Source organism: Oncorhynchus clarkii, chromosome 33 (assembly GCF_045791955.1).
Source record: "Oncorhynchus clarkii lewisi isolate Uvic-CL-2024 chromosome 33, UVic_Ocla_1.0, whole genome shotgun sequence".
NCBI classification, from domain to species: Eukaryota; Metazoa; Chordata; class Actinopteri; order Salmoniformes; family Salmonidae; genus Oncorhynchus; species Oncorhynchus clarkii.
Genome location: NC_092179.1, coordinates 19,022,932 through 19,043,853, shown reverse-complemented (window position 1 = coordinate 19,043,853; position 20,922 = coordinate 19,022,932). Strand labels below are relative to the sequence as shown.

Here is a 20,922-nt window from a genome sequence, read left to right as displayed (position 1 = left end):
CGTTGCCATATCAAACAAGAATGCCACAATGCCATGAAGTTGGCGCTCCTTCCTTTGTCTGTGTGCATTTGAAAGACAAGCCTGGAAATGTTAGTCAAACACCGCAATAAAGGTGTGGTGCTGCCATAGCTGCTGTAAAAAGTGAAGAGAAACTCCCATCCTGGTGAGACACCTTTCATTGTGAATGAGACCCATTGTTTCACTATGGTACAGAGCGGGGGGATACCATTCAGCCCAGTGTTTCCGCGGCAGTTAATTCACTGTGGAGCTGCGGCATGGCAAAATGATTGCCGCCACGGCAACAAAATGTGGGACAGGAAAAAATATTTCTGCCGAGGCGCACTTTGAAGATGCAAAAACAGTCCACATTTACTTTTGCTCTGCAACAAAATGAGTAATGAATAGACAAATCAGACAAACCTAAGGTAGAATAGTTGGTCCATTTACCTAGTCAGCTTGTTGTTGTTACTTTATTTTTCAACTCCTAAATATTTTGCGAATGGCACCATTTTAAACCCAGACTTTTTTAGAAGCTGCATGGTGAAGAACCTTACCACTCTGCAATCCACCATGAGTATATAGGGGAGAGTGGGGCTGAATAGAACATGGGTCAGGGTAACTTGGGGTAAAACGAGACCTTACTTCAATATTTTTTGGGAGTGACAAATTGTGATGGGCGGGGGGGTTCTGAGAGAAGTACAGGCAGGGGCGTATTACCCCAGGTGGCGTTTAACCCCAAGTTACCCTTACAGGTAGTCCTACATTATAGTCACTGTATATATGCACGTCTTTTGGGATATAAAGTTAATCAAATATGATGATAACTTGTTAAAAGATCACATTTGGGATTTAGCTAATGATTAGCTCAATCGGGTAAAAGCAGGTTGGCAACCCCATGCTTCAGCCTATTTATTTCTAGCCACTATGCTGCATCACATAGGCTACAGGTGATAATGCTTACTGCTAGTATCATGCCTGATAATATGGACCATGAATAGACTATAAGCATATGTTAAAATCATTTTACCAAATCACTTTACCAATATCTTATTGGGCTTATTTCTGGAGGTGGAAATTATATTTTTGACGGTGTTAGCATATTTATTTTAATTAATTTTGGAATAGAATGTCCTTTTAGAAAGTCACAAGAACTGAGATTCTTAGTCCCTCTACATAAAAGTTATCCGGGGAACGCCGGACCACAAAAACAGGGCTTGCCCATCTGCATTTACCCTATATTAACCCCCCCCCCCCCCCACGGCAGACCAAGACAACAAAAAAAACACTTTCCCGACAATAGTGAAACTTCCTCTGCATCAGCATTGTTTGGGCCAGAGAGGGCAAACGTAGCCAAATGGCCCAGGTCTGGTCTGAGGACTTTTGTTTTGAAGTGCTGACAAAGAAAAGCAGTCTGACAGACTTTGCTAGGCAGGGCAGCAGAGTTGCGTGATTAGTGCATTCCTGCACTGCCGCTCCATTGGCAAAACAGTTAGCACAGAGACAGTGGGCGGGCTTAGAGCAACAATGACAGGCCTGACACACACACTCTCTGTCAGAACGATTCCCTGGTGGTAATTTGCTCAAAAACCCACCAGTCCATTCCATCAGTGAGACAGTAGATAAAAAAAATGGCCACTGTGTTACCTGAGAACCATTACTGAAATCCTCCTACCGCTCCCCTTAACCTGGCGGTGCAGGAAGAGGGAACACAAAGACAGTAGAAATGACAAAGATGGAGGTCACCCCCAGAGATAGTGACGAGAGGCATCACATCATGCCAGGAACATACACCAACAGTTTCCATAATTAGTGGGCTGTTTGAGTGGTTGACAGTTGACACACCAGGTGTGGTTCCGGGACAGGTGGCTGTGAGATAAGAGGCGTCTAAAGCTCTTCACATTCCATTGGTTACCATCAGCACAGGACAGCCGCATGGCAACTTCCTCCCTTGTTTATCTAAACAACACCCAGAGGGTAAAGTACCATCTCTGTTGTGTTAGAGAGGCAGAGAGGAAGTGAGAGAGAGCAAGAGAGAGTTCGGGGTGCAGATTATGGATTTCCCTGGAAGTAGACCAACAGGTCAAGCATGCATTGGGTAACAGTCTCCAAGAATGAATCAGGGGAGATGTGTGGAGAAGGAGGGAGGCAGTGAGATAGAGTGAGCGAGAGAAAAAGAGTGAGAGGGATAGTGAGGATTTCAGAGCCTTGCAGACATGCAAGCTGCCACGTTCAACCAATGAGGAGTTCACAAAACAATCATAAGACAGAGTGCGTATGCATGCCTGCATAAACCAGACAATGAGGAAAAACCTCAAGTTGAGCTAAATCTCAAACGCCACTTGGAGGCATACATCTAAGGTATGCACGATTTTGACTCCATCTAAAATTAGGCAAAACACGAAAGGGAAGGCCTCTAGAGCGAGATTACGGGGAGATATCAAGTCACAGCACCACATCATTTATCACAGCTAGCTGATAGCAGTTCCTTGAATATTTTAGAACCAAAGCGATCCGTTTGCCTGCTTCAAAGCGCCACTCGGGGGTGAGAGGAAAAGACCGGAGAGGGAGGCAGTGTTTCACATGTCTCCAGTTGGTTTCCCTGATAACATGTTCATCTGATTAAATGGGACTCTGGCAACCATGTGTCTCCACAATATAGATCTAATTACCTGATAAGGACAGCAGAAGCCAACAGGTTTAAAGTAGGTGCCTTTGTATTAGTGATGGTCATGCAAGCACCGATTTAGGCAACTACCCCTGCTTTTCCTATTGTATCCTTTTATATCTACGCCGATGATGGTGACGGTGTGAATTCACCCTGATATAATGTGAAAGGAATGTAGGAGAAAAAAAACACATTAGATCTGGTAAAAGATAATACAAAGAAAAAACCAACCGTTCTTTTGTATTTTTCTGCTCACCAACCAAGAATTCACAAAATAAGAAACACCAAACGGAGACCCTGCATACAGAATTATGCAAAAATATCCTCTATGTAAAACACCAAATAATGCACGCAGAGCAGAATTAGGACGATACCCGCTAAAGAGCCGTTAAATTCTACAACCACCTAAAAGGAAGCGATTCCCAAACCTTCCAAAACAAAGCCATCACCTACAGAGAGAAAAACCTGGAGAAGAGTCCCCTAAGCAAGCTGGACCTGAGGCTCTATTCACAAAGAAACAGAGAGCCCCAGAACAGCGACACAATTAGACCCAACCAAATCATGAGAAAACAAAAAGATCATTCTTTCCGACGTGTCAAGTAATTAACAAAAAAAGAGAACTAGAATGTTATTTGAATTGAATTGAGAGAGAGAGCAAGAGAGCAAGAGAGATAGAAAGAGAGAGAAGCAAAGAAGAAAGGAGAGCGAGGGACTGTTGGGAACATGAGGAAAAACCTGACAGTCTGCATGTGACTGCTGCAAGGCTTGTGCCTGCTATCTCCCCCACAATCTGTCTGAAGTGTCTAATGTGACATATACTTTACGTTCCTCCCCCTGATTTTTAGCAGCGAAGAGAAAATTCAGAAAACCCTCACTCACCTTCTGTCAACACTACGTGTTCCAGGAAACTAAAACTTGCCCAACAATATTACTAATAATTAGGTATTATGTTAGAGAACACCTACTGTGGATTGGTGGTGGTGACAACCTCATTTTGAGGATTTTGGGGAAAGTGCTAAGTTACTCTAATAAAAGACACCTCAAAGTCAATATGTTTTAATGATTAAGAAACCACCCCTACTGTGGTTTTACCATTGTGCTCAGGACAATACGTGGTTTTGGGAATAACATTCAGGGAAAATAAAGCGCACCTTGCATGGCATGCCTAACGAGTAACACAATCTCCCAATATTCTATGTCGGAAACGGTTAGGGCATGTTTTGCATTCCTATGAGAAAGGGGTCTTTGTGTACAGTGGCCATTGTGTTAGGTCATTGGCAGACTAGAGTAGACCATGAGTCATAGAGAGCACTGTCTGGGTTCCAAGGAGGAGACATTGGGATCACTGGGAATTGTGGGAAAGGTTAAGTCCATGTTTGATCAGGGGAAAAAAACAGCATTTCCCTATTCCCCTTTTCACCTGAGAACTATAGATGTGCAGATATGACACAGAACATGAGACATGGCATCAGTACAAGAGCTGAACTGTAAAGAGTGATTTTAAATGGCTGTTGTTCACAGAGCAAATAGCTTTTCCTACCAAGGCTGCTGTGTTAGCGTGGGGGGCTAACGGCGAAGCTCAGGAAACAGGAAATTCAATTTCATAACCACATCAAAAAGCTGCTGCTGCAGTCAAAGTCAATTTCTGGAAATGTCCTCGTAAAATTTTAGAATCAGCTCTTTCGGGAGCGCCCCTTGTGAAGATCATCGTTCTCCTGGTGGTATCTGAATTATACTTACTGGGAATACTGGGAGAACGTTCACAGAATGAAGGCTAAGTGAGTTATTCTGTGAGAGAATATCCTCCTGACCACTATAACCCACTGTCAAGTTGTTAACACATTTTGAGAATCAGAAACAGGAAACCATGATTCACTACTACGTTATACTGCTTTGGCACAATGCCCTGACGTTACATTAAACGACAAGCATATAACTTAGTTAGGTAGATAAATAACTAAAAGACAAGTGTTCAATTTAAATATCATTATTATAACCAACGGGGGGGGGAGTGTTGTCATGAAACATCTGTCTGATATTAATACTTTAAATTGGCAAATGCCTTCGAGCATTTCACTGCATGAATTTGGTTGACTTTCTTCCTGTGCATTCCTTTGAAAGTTAAATTCCATATACCCAGAAGCATGCTGTTTGCATTTGTATCATTCACATCAAAAGGAGTGTTGATTGGAGGCACTCTGTCCCTTTCTCCCTCTCTAGATAATGCTGGTCCATGGACTATTTGCACTTGATTGTGTGAACTTAGAGGCTGGGAAAGATAAATCCAGCGCTGTGGACAGACGGAGCAGGCAACACCAGCCCCTTCATCTTGCTGGAGAAGGATCCAGCCATCTAGCTTTCACCGCTGGCCCACAGGGGAAAAGGAAAGAGGGGGGAGGGGGACGGAGCGAAAGACGGCGCGAGAGAGCGAAAGAAAGAACGAGAACCACACCTCATGTTTACTCATGAGCCCGGGACACACAAAAGGAGGAGCAGTGCATCTCAAACTCTCTGGACAGCGGACACAAACAAACACGGTCTGGGCAGACTAGAGGACTGCCATGCAAATAAGCAGTTTCACAAGATAAGCCAGAGAGGAGTGACCTCTAGTCCCCAGTCCAGAGAAAGAAAGGAAAGAATGCAAAAAAGTGGAACCAGCCTAACATAAATAAATACCATGCGAGAACTCAAGCAGCTAGCCGAGCATAAAAGAGAGGAAGAATAAGACATGGAAAAAGGGAGCAGAAACCCAGACCAGGCATCCACAATCAATGAGGGCGTTTTGGGGATGAGAATCCCATCGGTCACACCAGAGTGGAGCGTTTCATTGGCCGTGCATCTTTTAAGAGGCCGCTGGGCTCCACAAAAGGTTCATACCCACAGAGGAGAGGAGGCAAAATCGCGCAGGGCAAGCCTGCTGAAAATTACCATTTGGTTTATTCTCTCTGAAAGTGCAGTCATCACCCAGGAGATTAAAGGGAGGCATTTGCCATCTCTCAGAGACTCTTGCTCTTCAATTTAAACTTTTGTGCAGGGTTTTAGGTGAGGGGGTGATGCAAACTGGCAAAACCAATTAAGCCTGCATTAATTATGCAACAGTGTACTTTTGAAAGAGAGGAGGAAAAAAACTGTTCCAAACTGATACTTATCAGTATGCAGAAGGAGAACGTCTAACAAGAGATAAGTGCTGGCGGGGACAGAGCAGTAACAGACTTCATTGCACTGATCTGACCACTGGACAGTTTTACAACGTAAGCGAGCAGATGATCTACATTGGAGGTGTAACAGACTCCTAGAGACAAAGAGGGAGGAAATTACATGTATATGCTGTGTCTGTTTGGAATTACATTGCTGTTTAATATAACCCTTTGTCACTGTGGAATTGCTTGCTTCTGGGCAATTCAACAGTAACAGAATTACACTGACTCAGTTTTTTTTTTTACTTTAAAATGTATGCAAAAAAACATTGATTTCAAAGTTTAACAAACCATAAAACTATACACAAGGACTACTTCCTCAGAAAATTGTACACACATTTTTTTTGTGGAAGAACTGTGTAGATGCACATTTTTGCAATGGAATTAGGGTCAAATCTCCCTCAGGTTTTTATGCAAGCACATTTTCCAAAAACGTAAATATTTGCCCTGAATTAAGATTCAAAGATGTCTGCAGAAACAATGCGGTGACCAGCTATGACATCCCACCTCAGTTTCAAAACAATTGTTTAGGTTATTGACCTACTGTAAGTGAAGTAGATACCCGGTAAAGGAATTCCGGTAATGGAAATACATAATGGGTCCCTGATCTGTACTAGGCTTGGGTGGTATACCATATACTGGGGAATTTGGAAAAAGACACAGGATGTTCTCTATACCGTCAATTTATTTGACGTTTTTCAATAAATGTGAATATTTGTAGCTACTTTTTAAGTTAATACTTGCAGTCAACTGCAATATGTTAGGAGATAAATCAGATTGCTTCCTTCATTTCACCCGTCACAGTTTACATTATGAAGCTTACCGTAGTTCCCCAGACCAGTTGAGCCAGTCACGTGTATGTTTGTAAATTGCACAACGGGAGAAGGTGTGATCTGGTGAGTCCATAGCGTTTTATATCTATCGGCAAGTCTCTGTTGTGCGGTGCACATGAGGTGAAGAAGTTACACTTGTATGCAATTCACCTCAAAACATTTGCCATCAGATCTCTTAGAATGGCTTTCTGCCAGAATTCAAAGAGGTCCGAATGGGTTTTTCCCCTGCTGTGCTTCCCACTTTTCCTTCAGAAAAACATGCATCACAACATTGTACATGTGCATAATTTCTCGCGCTTGTAAATGGTCTACATTCACCAGAAATGACATTCGGTAGCTACTAGCCAAGCTTGTATAACTTTTTGAGCTGGATTTGCCAGTCTTTGCAATTAGTTTGGTAATGCTAACAAGTGAAAACTAACAATTTTAACAAGTGAAAACTAACAATTTGAACAAGTGAAAACTAACAATTTGCTAACGGAATTAGGAGTTTTAATAACTTAAATGATAAAAGTCAAATCACTAACTAATTGGTAGGTCTACCATTACTTGTTACTTCTATGAACTTTCATTATACTCTGTTTCTCATGAGGGAGAGAAATTAGAAAATATCTTAATTTACAGAAGCTTAACAATTTAAAACAAATACTAAATATAAAGTGTTAATATTATTTGAAAGGAGTCTTTACGTCAACATTGCGTTTTGATGCATTTCTCATACCGTTTAAGACTTTTTCTGGTTTCTAAGACCCCTTTTCCATCCATTTACCCAGAAATTAAAGCCTTTACTTATGTCTAATTTTTAAGATGGAAAATGGTTGTGCCTTTATTCACTTGGCACCCAATTTGATATGCTTCGATGAACTTAACATGTTGGAGCTCATTCATCCTTTGATGGAAATCCCTTACAGTGAAAATAAATTTCAAGTATGTTTGGGGAGGCCAAAGAAGTGCTACTTTGTTTAGTTTAAACTGCGATGGTGGGCAGGTCACTGTGGTCTTGGACAACGGCTCCTCGCCAAGCTTTCACTTTGAGGAAAGATACCATGCATGCCAACACCTCTTCATAATGGCTATGATTATCAATGATAAAGAGAGGCTCACCACCCATACACTTGACAGCTTGTAAAATGCCAAGACACATGCAATGGGGTGTTATAACCAGCCTTGAGTAAACAGAATGACCCTAGATACTGTAGCTACGTGGACACTCTGTTTTGATAGGACGTGTGATGAGGAAAGTATGCCTATTGACAGGGCGTATCCATATTGTCAAGATTCCTCAGCTCTGGGTTGGGGACACTGACACAGGGTTTGTTGATGCATCTGCCAATGTGATTAAAGAGCACCGTGTTTACTTTTCATGCCAGGCCACGTGTCACCTAAGGCCACCGGGTACAATACCAAGAAATCTCTTCTGATAGCAGAAGAATTGAACCTTTGGCTGGGTTAATCGTCACCGTGGGCGTTACAGAACGCACAAACGTTCTCTAAGACGGGATGGCACTGAGGGGTGTAAGCAATGAGGGGTGTAAGCAGGAGCAAATGGTCTGGAACAATGGCGTGACTACTAATCATGTTGTTCTGCTCCTTGTCTCTGTTGTCTTTGGGCCTTGTGCACCTCGTGCCTCCTAGTAGCCTCAGGGAAGAAACCAAGCTTTCCTCCGGACCCTAGCACATGGCTGGCATGATCCACATAACGGAGTCTTTAAAGGCTTCCAGCACAAAAATAAAAACGGGGATTTGGACAGCATTCCAGTGCCCCAGAGGCCTGCTGGAAGCGAGGAAGGATGTGAGGTTGGGGTGTTGGTTGGAAGCCCATCTCGGCCCCCTGGGAACGCATATGTGGGTCACATGGGTTGGCGGAAGGAAGGTATGCTGCCAGTAGCAGCCAATCGCTGGTCTGTTGTGGACATTGTGGGATGCGTTCCAGTAATGCATCATAGTTCAACACAGCCAAGTTGACCGTCCTTCTACCCACAACAGGATCAGTAGGGGAAGGACACACACACACACAAACAAACAGAATGAGGTTCCAGCTTTAAAGCCAGGGGTAGGATGGCATGTGGTTACTTTAATCCTCTACAACACATTCATTCATATTTGTTTGGTTCAACAACTTAAAGATCAAGGCTTTATATCCACAGGCACTTTGAACCCACATTTTAATATGATTTAGAGTGTTTATCGGCTACATTCTCAAGCTGTTTTCCTGAACCACTTTTTCATTTGGTTCCTCTTTTGATGTGAGCCTGCCTGGCTGTATTTTCCATAAATCAACAAGATGAGCCACACTAACAACATACACGTCAACAGTTAGAATATTCAATTTCTTCAAAGCATTATGAATCCCTCCCATTTTGCCAGCTTCCAACAAATCAACTTAAGCCTCCTCAGGTATGCATGTGAAGTGAATGTGTTTTTAAAGACGGAGAGCTAGGCTTAAGACCCCCATCCCCCACAGTCCTCCCAGCAGCACACAGTGGAATGTCAAACACTCCTGACCGCCTCCACCTGTAGATCACCAACCAACCGTATTCCTACACTCAGCTAGGTGCTGCTATGACACCCAGAAGACTCTCCCACCCTTATCCACGCGGTGAAGCAGAATGAAAATAGCCCAGACGTATGACTTGCATGTTTATTATTCATCACCTTGGTTAGCTAGATTGTTATGCTGCCGTGTCTGATACCGTAGCCTACTTCTGCTGACGCTTATCAGGGGACAAAGTCTGACAGGGAACCATGGTGCCATAATGGAAGGAGAGAGAACCCATTGGCCTGTGGTGGTGCTGGATCTCTCTAGCTGTGTGTGCAGTACCAACATAACGTTCTGGAACTCTTTTAGAGACACTGTATGTGGACATATCATCTATAAGAGCTCATCCATAAAAATGAAGCGAAGGGTTTTACGAAGAATAACACTCCAAAACAACTCTTTCCGTGCCCATAGAAAGAGAGAAAGAAACAGAGGTAGCAGCTGCATACTATTCTGTTCTGTAATGAATCCAAACATACAGTTCTCCTGAATGCCTAATCATGCAGTGGCCTGATTACAGCTGACTCACAAATCCCCCACTGCTGCCAAGCACACAGGAATGTCCAACAAACAAGTTACATTTATGCAGGAACACGCACACACCAGCTTGCTGATTGACAGTAGCTGTGATCAGACAAACCCCAATCCACGGAATCTCTCTATGGGATCTCTGCATGCAGCAGTTGAATGTGGCAGCCCAAGCTTCCACAAGAACACAGTGGGGGGCTAAGTGGCAGTTTCCAAAGGGGAGGCATGAAAACCACTACCCCATGTATCCGTGTGAAACCATAAGCTATTATCAGATTTCAGGGGCAGGACATTTCACTTACAATAACATGCAACAGTTCATGTTAATACTGTTAGCGTGATGGCTGGTATTGGAGGGAACAGGTATGGAAAAAGGAAAACTTAAGCCTAAACATATGACAGATGAAAGGAAATCACTGTCTCCACATCTGCTACTAGATTATGAAGGTGTTAACCTCAATGAGGGGAGACAACGACTTAGAAATCCCCATTTAGTTCAAAGGAGAAGGCTTCCATGTTCCGTGACACAATTCCAAAGCATTGGCATTTTACTCTAGGTCTTAGAGTAAATCCTGAAGTGCCTCACAGGGAATTGGACACAAACAATTTGGTACTAACAAATAGTTTAAAGTATTGGTCAACCACACACCAAGAGGGAAGATCAGTCACGCTAGGATTTACTATTCGAACAGATGACCCATCCTTCAGTCACATTTCACAACACAGTCGGACATTAACCTCAACAACACCTTATTAAGTAACCAACAAGTCTCCCATATCGCTGAAACATCCTGGTTTTGATTGTAAGTTAATGATTGGCCCCTCAGACAGCCACTGCGTCATCCAAGCAGTGACAGAGGAGCATGTCATTTCTCACGGGGGGGTTGTTACTCATTCACCAGACACATGCTCAAGACATCAATGCCCATTGACCCTGGGCAATCAGGTTTGCATTCTTGGAGAGAGGCAGCGCAGGGGAGCATTCTTTTTTGGACAATAATAATCTACCACATGGAGCTCCTATAGCCTCATAACTAAAGAGCACTGACCCAATTACAGCAGAGAAATCTATGGCCTGGGTTAGAACAGAACACTCTACAAACCTACACATTCGGAACAGGAGTCCAAATTAGGCAGGCTATTTTCTTGTCAGGCCTGCTGAAATGCATACATTGTAAAAAATACTCCTGTGATCATGTTTTGTCACAAAACGTTTAAAACTGGATTAGTTGCCAGAAAGTGAGCTCATTAACCTGTGACAAGCAAAGAGGATGTGGGGAGTAAGCAGAGGCCAGGTCAGTCAGAGGGCCATTAGAGGAGCAGCCAGGACTACTGTATTCTGAGTGAAGGCTCCAGTTTTCACATACCCTTGGTCTGTTTAAGTGATATGATTAAACCTGACAGGGTAATGGACGGCTATTCACTGGGCCTCACCTAGTCAGAGGGCACATTAATGAGAGCTGTTGCTTACGCAACGTTCCAAAAACATGCACAAAACCCTGTGCCACAGCCCATTAGTGGGAGCAGGGTGTTTTATGAGGTGCTGAGAGACCATTGGGTGCCCCCTTTATTAGGGGCCTACCTGGTAACCATGTCATGGAACAAGGCGAACAGTAGTTCCACATTCTTCCTCCTCTACAACTTCCTGTGGAATTCCCCTAACTTTTACCACACAGCTCTATTGGAACTTTTCTATTAGTCCCACCCCCCTTAAAACTTATTTTGCGAAAGATATCCCTGTAAACAAATCAACAACTCCTGCTAATTAGTCAACCTGTCAAATGTTCTTGTAAACTCACATAGCTGGCAAAGGAGCCTGGGTATAAAAGAAACACTCTTTGGATTAGAGAGTTGAACATAACTTCACAAATTCCTTTTGTTCCACCAACAACCCAAAACCCTGCCAAAATAATTCCTTGCTTATCCAAGCCCATGATCCAATCCCTATGGTATTTCCAGTGATGATGTGACCTTGTTTGGGAAAGGTTTTAGGAGCGAGTACAACAGGCTCCACCCAATGGCACACTTACATTCCTTGAGAACAGACGTATAGAAAGCTTTACATTTCACCTAATTACCGTACAATTAAATAACACCCTATTGCACTGATACTCAAAACGTTCCCTGGCCATTGCTTTCAAAGACGTGAATGACAACTCCATTCAGAACTGCAGTCCATGGGAGGCCTTTAGAACAGAATAATGTATGATCGTACTACAGCAGGAAGAGAGGTATCTTTAGAGGTGGAAACTGAACACAGATGGATGAGAGAAAGTACCACAGCCCCAGCATAAGGTACGGAAGTAGTGGAGCAAAAACGTATACAGCTCCCAGAGGACGGGTAGAGAGTGTAGCAGCACTAGGATGGGTGATTTGATTTAACCAAAAGGCTCCTCAACAGCTTCTACCCCAAGCCATAACACTGCTGAACAATTCATAAAATCGCCACCGGACAATTCACATTGACACCCCCCTCCCTTTTGTACACTGCTGCTACTCGCTGTTTATTATCTATGCATAGTCACTTACCCCCCACCTACATGTACCAATTACCTCAACTAACCTGTACCCCCACACAGATATTTTGATTTGTTTAACACTTTTTCGGTTTCTACATGATTCCATGTGTTATTTCATAGTTTTGATGTCTTCACTATTATTCTGCAATGTAGAAAATAGTACAAATAAAGAAAAACCCTTGAATGAGTAGGTGTGTCCAAACGTCTGACGTCTGAATGTCACAGCTTCTGGTTGTGAGAGTCAGACTGGCTTGACCAGAAATTGTTTTGAAAGTAAAAAATATAAACTAGAACCAGGCCACTTTATCACATCCATGTTACATTCCCCAGGGCTTCAGTACAGGTCAAGGGGGGAGTTCATGTAGTTACAGGGCAAAGCTCTGACTCACAACATACCATACACTCAAGATTCTCTGCTTTATCCCTCACTGCCAGCACTGCTACTTTAAGCACAACAATAGCAAGAGATGCTGAAGAAAAACTGTTTCAACATGATGGTATGTCACTCAAGACCGTTTACAGATGTTTCGATGGTGTAATTGTAGCATGACGGCTTTGAAATAACTTTTCGGTCTGTCTGCAGATAAAACTCAACTCACTCACCTGGAGAGACTGTTGTGCATATACCCAGAGCTAGATATGATCCTAAACAAAACTGTTGTGGTTTGAGCTCAAAATGACAATGATAATCCAACCAATCAGACTGGAGCTGTGTGTGGCTTTATCTACCAATGGGCCATAAACATTGAGGCAAAGCCAACTGTCAATGGGCACTTTGTTGAAGCAGATTCTCATAGGAAAATAAATGTTATAATCACATTGCTTTGTCCGTGGAGTGAAAGACATCAGCATGATTATGTACAGGTAAACACACACTCCTCTTAGCTCATGACAGATATGCATGAACTACACACAAGTGATTCAACAGCAACCAGGAAGAAGCTCTGAGAAATCCCCTCGGCTATACCCTGCGGCCCTATCCTTTTTACGTTTGACATTTTAGTCATTTAGCAGAATTAGTGTTGAGTGCCTTGTTCAACGGCCCAATGAGAGATTTTTTTTATCAAGTCGGCTCTGAGATTTGAACCAGTCACATTTTGGTTCCTGGACCAGCGCTCTTAAATCGCTAAGCTACCCATCACCACAGTAACGGAATTACGCTGAGACTCATTTTAGAAATGTATGCTAAACAAAAACTACTGATTTCAAAGTTTAACAAACCATACAACTCGATGCACAATGACTACTTGGAACAATTTACACAGAAAATAACTAAACATTTACTGGAAACAGTGCAGATCCAAATTTTACCAACAGAATTACGGTACAATCTCCCTCAGTTTTATTCCGTTACCAAACTTTGTATCTGCACAGTTCTTCCTGTGAATGTGTTTTTGCAAAATTTCCTGTGGAATATGTTAAAAGTAGTCCTCGTGCATAGAGTTGTATGATTTGTTAAACTTTTAAATCAATGCTTTTTTTTTGTATACATTTTTCACTTTAAAATGTGAGTCTCAGCATTTTCCATTACCATAGAATGGCCCAGCGCTAATTGGCACCAATATGTAGCCTGCCCTATCACTCAGCCTGTTCACAGTTGCTACTGACGAACAGCCCTGGGTGTTCCAGACACAACAGCAGCAGCCTTTATCAAAGAGATCCAGCCCAACACATGAAACAAAGTTCACGCTCCTGAGTGAAAGCAACTCCCCAAGCAGAGCCTTATAAACATACTGCTGGTCATAAAACATGGATGGCCCCAGACAATGAGGCTCATCAACTAGGCCTAAGCCACGGTGAGGCCAACAGGAAACGGATCACTGACAACACACACATCCTAAAGAGAGAAAGAAAAGGAGAGCCGAGCAAGTATCTCAGGGAAGGTGAGTACTCACTCAGATAGCGTTATCTTCAAACGCACACATCACTTAAGCAGTATTCCGTTGTTCAGTAAGCATTTGTTAAGCGGGTCAGAGGTCCCCAACAGCCAGTAGACACATACCATTCTCCGCCAAAGAGGGTGAGATGGACAGGGAGGCTGAAACGAGACACCTTCCTGGAATGCAGGAGGTGGTCCTGATTGACACGCCACAGAAGAGCCAGTGTTTGCTTCGGTTAACCGTGAAGCCATTATCAGCTATTCAGAGTGGCGCGATTGGGTTCCCTATTGCTCTGAAACCCCCTCAACAGCTATTGTGCCCCACAGAACATGCAGGCTGATTATGCCCCAGCGTACCTATTCAATAAAATTCATAACACCAGAGGCCTTGTGTGAAGAGGGTCCAAATCATACAGTGATCGCCATGTCAGGGTATAGATTTACCATGGGAAATATGGGAAATATGCAATGCAATAAACACAGGCAATGTTGTTGCATGGGGCATGGTAGCACATAGTTTGGCATGATCTGTGGGGATGAAACCTAGCTTTACGGCTTGGCTTCTGACCAGCCTCTCAAACTTCTCTACTGGCACTGCCGACATTCTAACAGGCTGTCACCAGCCAGCAGACACTGGTCAACCTACAGGTGAAACGCCACAGAGGGCAGCATGCTCTGGGTGTGGGCAGCTGTCAGAAAAGCCAGACCCCTAATATGTAGACTACACTCTGTGGCTTCAAGGCACTGAGCCAGTGTCAACATCATAAAGCACGCCCATTATACAGTGCCTTCAGAAAGTATTCATACCCCTTGACCTATTCCACATTTTGCTGTTTTAGCCTACATGCAAAATGAATTACATCAAAAAATGTTGCTCACCCATCTACACACAATAACCCCTAATGACAAAGTGAAAACATGTTTCAAATTTGTGCTAATTTATTGACAATGAAATATCTAATTTACTTAAGTATTCACACCCCTGAATTAACCTGTTATAAATCACCTTCACCTTCGATTACAGCTTTGAGTCTTTCCTGGATTGTACAATATTTGTACATATTCTTTTTTAATTCTTCAAACTCTGTCAAGTCTCGCTATAGATTTTCAAGTCGATTTAAGTCAAAACTGCAACTAGGCCACTCAGGTACTTTCAATGTCATCTTGGTAAGCAACCCCAGTGAATATTTGGCCTTGTGTTTTAGGTTATTGTCCTGCTGAAAGGTAAATTTGTCTCCCAGTGTGTTGGAAAGCAGACGGAACCAGGTTTTCCTCCTCATATTTTCCACCATAATTTGCAAATAAATTCATTAAAAAATCCTACAATGTGATTTTCTGGAGAAAAAAAATGTATCCTCATTTTGTCTGTCATAGTTGAAGTGTACCTATGATGAAAATTACAGGCCTCATCTTTTTAAGTGGGAGAACTTGCACAATTGGTGGCTGACTAAATACTTCTTTGCCCCACTGTAAGTGTTCATTCAGTATTGTTGTAATTGTCATCGTTACAAAATATGTATAATACATACACACACACACACTTATATACATACATATATACACACATATATACATACATATATACACACACACATACACATATATACATACATATATACACACATGCATATATATATATACACACACATACACACACACACACACACACACACACACACACACACACACACACACATACATATACATATACACACATACATAGACAAATTGGCATCGGCTTTTTTTGGTCCTCCAATAATCGGTATCGGCGTTGAAAAATCTTAATCAGTCGTCCTCTGTAATTAATAACTTCACCATGCTCAAAGGGATATTCAATGGCTGCTTTTTTAATCTATCTACCAATAAGTGCCCTTTATTGCGAGAAATTGGATTGAATCTGTGTTTGAAATTGACAGCTGAATTGAGGGACCTTACAGGTAATTGTAAGTGTGGGGAACAGAGATGAGGTACTCATTCGAAAATCATGTTAACCACTATTATAGCACACAGAGTGAGTGAGTCCATGCAACTTAATATATGACTTGTTAAGTGCATTTTTTGCCTTATTTAGGCTTGCCATAACAACGGGGTTGAATACTTGACTCAAGACAATTCAGCTTTTCATTTTTTATGAATTTGTAAACATTTCTAAAAACATAAAAAGGTTTGTAGGCCAGTGACACAAAATCTCAATTGAATCCATTTTAAATTCAGGCTGTAACACAACAAAATGTGGGAAAAGTCCAGGGATGCGAATACTTTCTAAAGGCACTGTATAAACATCATTTCCCTGATGGTGGAAGTTCTTAGTGGTCAAGCTTTCATCAACGTCCCTGCGGCCAGACTGTGACATGATTTAAGTGCAATAACAACGATACTGCTCCCTCTGCACATTTTCAGCATACTCATGGAGACTTTTTTCATGTCTGTGCTAGACAGAAGGTCTTCATAAACACTCCACCGGAACAGACATGTTTATGTGGGCTTTTGAAGGTCAGAAGAATTAATGTTTTAGAACCCCATTTGATAACTTCATTGGTCATTAAAGCTACTCTGTTTCAAACCATTTCCCCACAAATATCCAACCCATTTGGTACATTGAAATGTTCGTTTCATAATGATAATGACGCGACCTAAGAGACAGATAAGTCCAACTTTTATGCCGTCTTTTCATAACTTTTTTGTTGTTGTTGTTGTTGTTGCATAGGCCTACAGGTTGCCAGTACAGAGTGTAAACAGTCTCATCCAACACCATGCGTCATGCTAATTAACTAGGCGATGATTTGTAAACAAATGAAAGTTAGACAGCTTGGACTCACCTCGGTGGATGGCATGCTGACAACACCTGTTGATCTGCGCTTCTCCCTCAGCTTTCTCTTCTCTATCTGTCCTTTCCCCTTCCTGGCGCTTGGACCACTGTTTTTCTTCTCTTTGCCTTTACTGGGTGAGGGGCTCTCCTTGTCACTGCCATGGTCATTGCATGCAGTCGGGCTGGACTCTTGTGGGGTGCAGGGCACTTTCTCCGGCTGCGGTGTCTTCTTCAGGTTACTCCCTGGTGTATCCGCTCCTCTGACGGCTGGTGTCGGGTGTGGGTCATCGTCAGGTCTCTTCAAGGCTGAGGAGGATGATGAGCGAGCCATGGGGTATGATGTCCCGCGGTCCGGGTTGCCGTTGTTGTTAAGTTCGGTGCTCGAGGTAGCATTGCGCATCTCACTTTTGTTGCTGTGGCTCCCCAGGGACGCAGTGGCAGGGGCAATACCACCAGAGCATGCGCCGGTGGCCGCAGCGATGTCCCCGAGCATTTTTGCCCTCATCTTCTCCCGTTTAGCCTTCCATTCCTCCAGAAAGTCTGTCTGTGCATTTGGTTTAAATCCACCCGTTGCCATGTTCCTTTTTTTCGTTTTGTATGTGTGGGGTTTTCACCAGTGGCTTTACTACGTTTGTAAACTACGCTCCTTCAGCAGGGAATTTGTAATTTCCGTTTTAAGTCAGGTTACCGTGCAATCGTCCTTCGCTTCTAATGACACCACATTTCTCAAAACGATTCGGTCTAAAAGGTAATGGAGAATCACGGTTAGTGTAAAATTGGTCCAAACTTCAATGAAACGACCTCACTTCAAAATTACTATCCGTGTGTAAAGTTCATCACATTGGACGTGTATCAAGTTGTTTTCACAAACTAGCCTTCCCATAAACGAACTATAAATAACTCATAGCAAAGTTTGTGCTACAGTAGATAGACACGATCATTCTTAGAAGTTATTTTATCCGCAAAAAATAATAAAGTAACTTATTGGAAATAACATGACTCATTTAGTGAACAATTGCAACAGTGACATGCGTTTCTAAGAAGACTCACCTGTTATTTTGCAATGCTTTCGCTCTCTCAGGTGAACATTCCGTAGGAATGAATTGTAGCCTACTTCACTGGCAAACTCGATTAGTCACATGCAACCTAGATATCAGTGCGGCTCGGACTCAGCCCCCTCTCCTGGGCTTCTCCGAACCCATACGAAGACTCACGAATGCATACGAAATAAAACGGTTGTAGCCCGTTCTGTTATTAAAAATGTTTGGGTTGTACTTGCTGTCTAAACACCTTTCTTTGATCCCTATTTTCCAACTGAATGTTTTTTTTTTTTTTTTACAGCATCTAGGCTACAGGGTGGAAATAAACAAAAAGAAAAATGTCTCAGCCTAATCATAGACTATATAGTTTATATTCTTCTTAACCTATAGGCTGTATTAGTGGAGGCTGGTGGGAGGAGCTATAGGAGGATGGGTTCACTGTAATGGTTGGATGGAATTAATGGAAAAGAGTCAAACTTGTGGTTTGATACCTTTCCATTAATTCCATTCCAGCCATTACAAAAAGCCCATCCTCCTATAGCTCCTCCCACCAGCTTCCTCTGCTATGGACAGTTTGTTGTTGATGCTACCACGCAGATCCCACAGAAACCTCCCTAAGGCGTTGGATGAGTCACCCAGCCCCAGAGCGCTTCAGAGGTGAACATTATTCATCTCTCAATAACAAAACAGACATACCAACCCACAACAACACTATATGGCTATGTGTGAGGGTCATGATGTAAGTGCATAGTTGTTTCCACACTTCCCATAAGAGCTGGTTGAAAATAACCCAAATGGACACAGGTTGAGTGAGGGTGCCAAGCTGATTCATAGTGATTGTAATACAACCATATGGATGAATGGGAGAAGACTCACTCAGAGATATCCTAGCCGGGTTCAAACAAGACAGTGACCTTGACCGAACAGCCAGTATGCAGCCAATAGCATCTTTACCATTCATACCACACCGGATGAATTATGTGAAGGCAGTGGGTGCTTACAGTGTAGGTTCTCTTTGGGTTGATTAGGTTGTTAGGTTTGAGATATTTTACAATCCTACCAAACAGAACCTAAGAACCCACTGTATTCACATAACAAGCTGTGATTATGTGAATACGGTCGGTGCTTATTTTCAGCTCTCTTGCAACATGCTTTGGAATCTGCCATATCTCCTGGAGTTACAGTGGGGCAAAAAAGTATTTGGTCAGCCACCAATTGTGCAAGTTCTCCCACTTAAAAAGATGAGAGAGGCCTGTAATTTTCATCATAGGTACACTTCAACTATGACAGACAAAATGAGAAAAAAAATCCAGAAAATCACATTGTAGGATTTTGAATGAATTTATTTGCAAAATATGGTGGAAAATAAGTATTTGGTCAATAACAAAAGTTTATCTCAATACTTTGTTATATACCCTTTGTTGGCAAAGACAGAGGTCAAACGTTTTCTGTAAGTCTTCACAAGGTTTTCACACACTGTTGCTGGTATTTTGGCCAATTCCTCCATGCAGATCTCCTCTAGAGCAGTGATGTTTTGGGGCTGTTGCTGGGCAACACGGACTTTCAACTCCCTCCAAAGATTTTCTATGGGGTTGAGACCTGAAGACTGGTTAGGCTACTCCAGGACCTTGAAATGCTTCTTAAGAAGCCACTCCTTTGTTGCCCGGGCGGTGTGTTCGGGATCATTGTCATGCTGAAAGACCCAGCCACGTTTCATCTTTAATGCCCTTGCTGATGGAAGGAGGTTTTCACTCAAAATCTCACGATACATGGCCCCATTCCTTCTTTCCTTTACACGGATCAGTCGTCCTGGTCCCTTTGCAGAAAAACAGCCCCAAAGCATGATGTTTCCACCCCCATGCTTCACAGTAGGTATGGTGTTCTTTGGATGCAACTCAGCATTCTTTGTCCTCCAAACACGACGAGTTGAGTTTTTACCAAAAAGTTATATTTTGGTTTCATCTGACCATATGACATTCTCCCAATCTTCTTCTGGATCATCCAAATGCTCTCTAGCAAACTTCAGACGGGCCTGGACATGTACTGGCTTAAGCAGGGGGGCACGTCTGGCCCTGCAGGATTTGAGTCCCTGGCGGCGTAGTGTGTTACTGATGGTAGGCTTTGTTACTTTGGTCCCAGCTCTCTGCAGGTTATTCACTAGGACCCCCCATGTGGTTCTGGGATTTTTGCTCACCGTTTTTGTGATCATTTTGACCCCACAGGGTGAGATCTTGCGTGGAGCCCCAGATCGAGGGAGATTATCAGTGGTCTTGTATGTCTTCCATTTCCTAATAATTGCTCCCACAGTTGATTTCTTCAAACCAAGCTGCTTACCCATTGCAGATTCAGTCTTTCCAGCCTGGTGCAGGTCTACAATTTTGTTTCTGGTGTCCTTTGACAGCTCTTTGGTCTTGGCCATAGTGGAGTTTGGAGTGTGACTGTTTGAGGTTGTGGACAGGTGTCTTTTATACTGATAACAAGTTCAAACAGGTGCCATTAATACAGGTAACGAGTGGAGGACAGAGGAGTCTCTTAAAGAAGAAGTTACAGGTCTGCGAGAGCCAGAAATATTGATTGTTTGTAGGTGACCAAATACTTATTTTCCACCATAATTTGCAAATAAATTCATTAAAAATCCTACAATGTGATTTTCGGGATTTTTTCTTCTCATTTTGTCTGTCATAGTTGAAGTGTACCTATGATAAAAATTACAGGCCTCTCTCATCTTTTTAAGTGGGAGAACTTGCACAATTGGTGGCTGACTAAATACTTTTTTGCCCCACTGTATGTACATTTTATTCTGTCCTCATGTTTATGGATCTCTGTTTAAGGAAATATACTGCTGCATCTGTTGCGGTGTAGCGATGGACGAAGAGCTCCAGTGCAATAACTCTGGTTGACATTCCTAGCTAT

General features: G+C 42.7%; 1 protein-coding gene across 2 annotated transcripts in view; it reads right to left on the bottom strand.

Annotated features, from left to right (window-relative positions):
- Positions 1 to 18,367, bottom strand: part of LOC139393193 (PRKC apoptosis WT1 regulator protein-like) — a 77,182-nt gene extending 58,815 nt beyond the window's left edge. For both annotated transcript variants that reach the window (XM_071141626.1, XM_071141628.1), the window contains exons 1-2: positions 18,020 to 18,367; positions 16,980 to 17,710 (exon numbers count right to left, since the gene is read on the bottom strand). In XM_071141626.1, coding sequence (XP_070997727.1) covers positions 16,980 to 17,546 — 567 coding nt within the window. In that variant the 5' untranslated portion in view covers positions 17,547 to 17,710; positions 18,020 to 18,367. The remainder of the gene's footprint in view (positions 1 to 16,979; positions 17,711 to 18,019) is intronic.
- Positions 18,368 to 20,922: the final 2,555 nt, after the last annotated feature.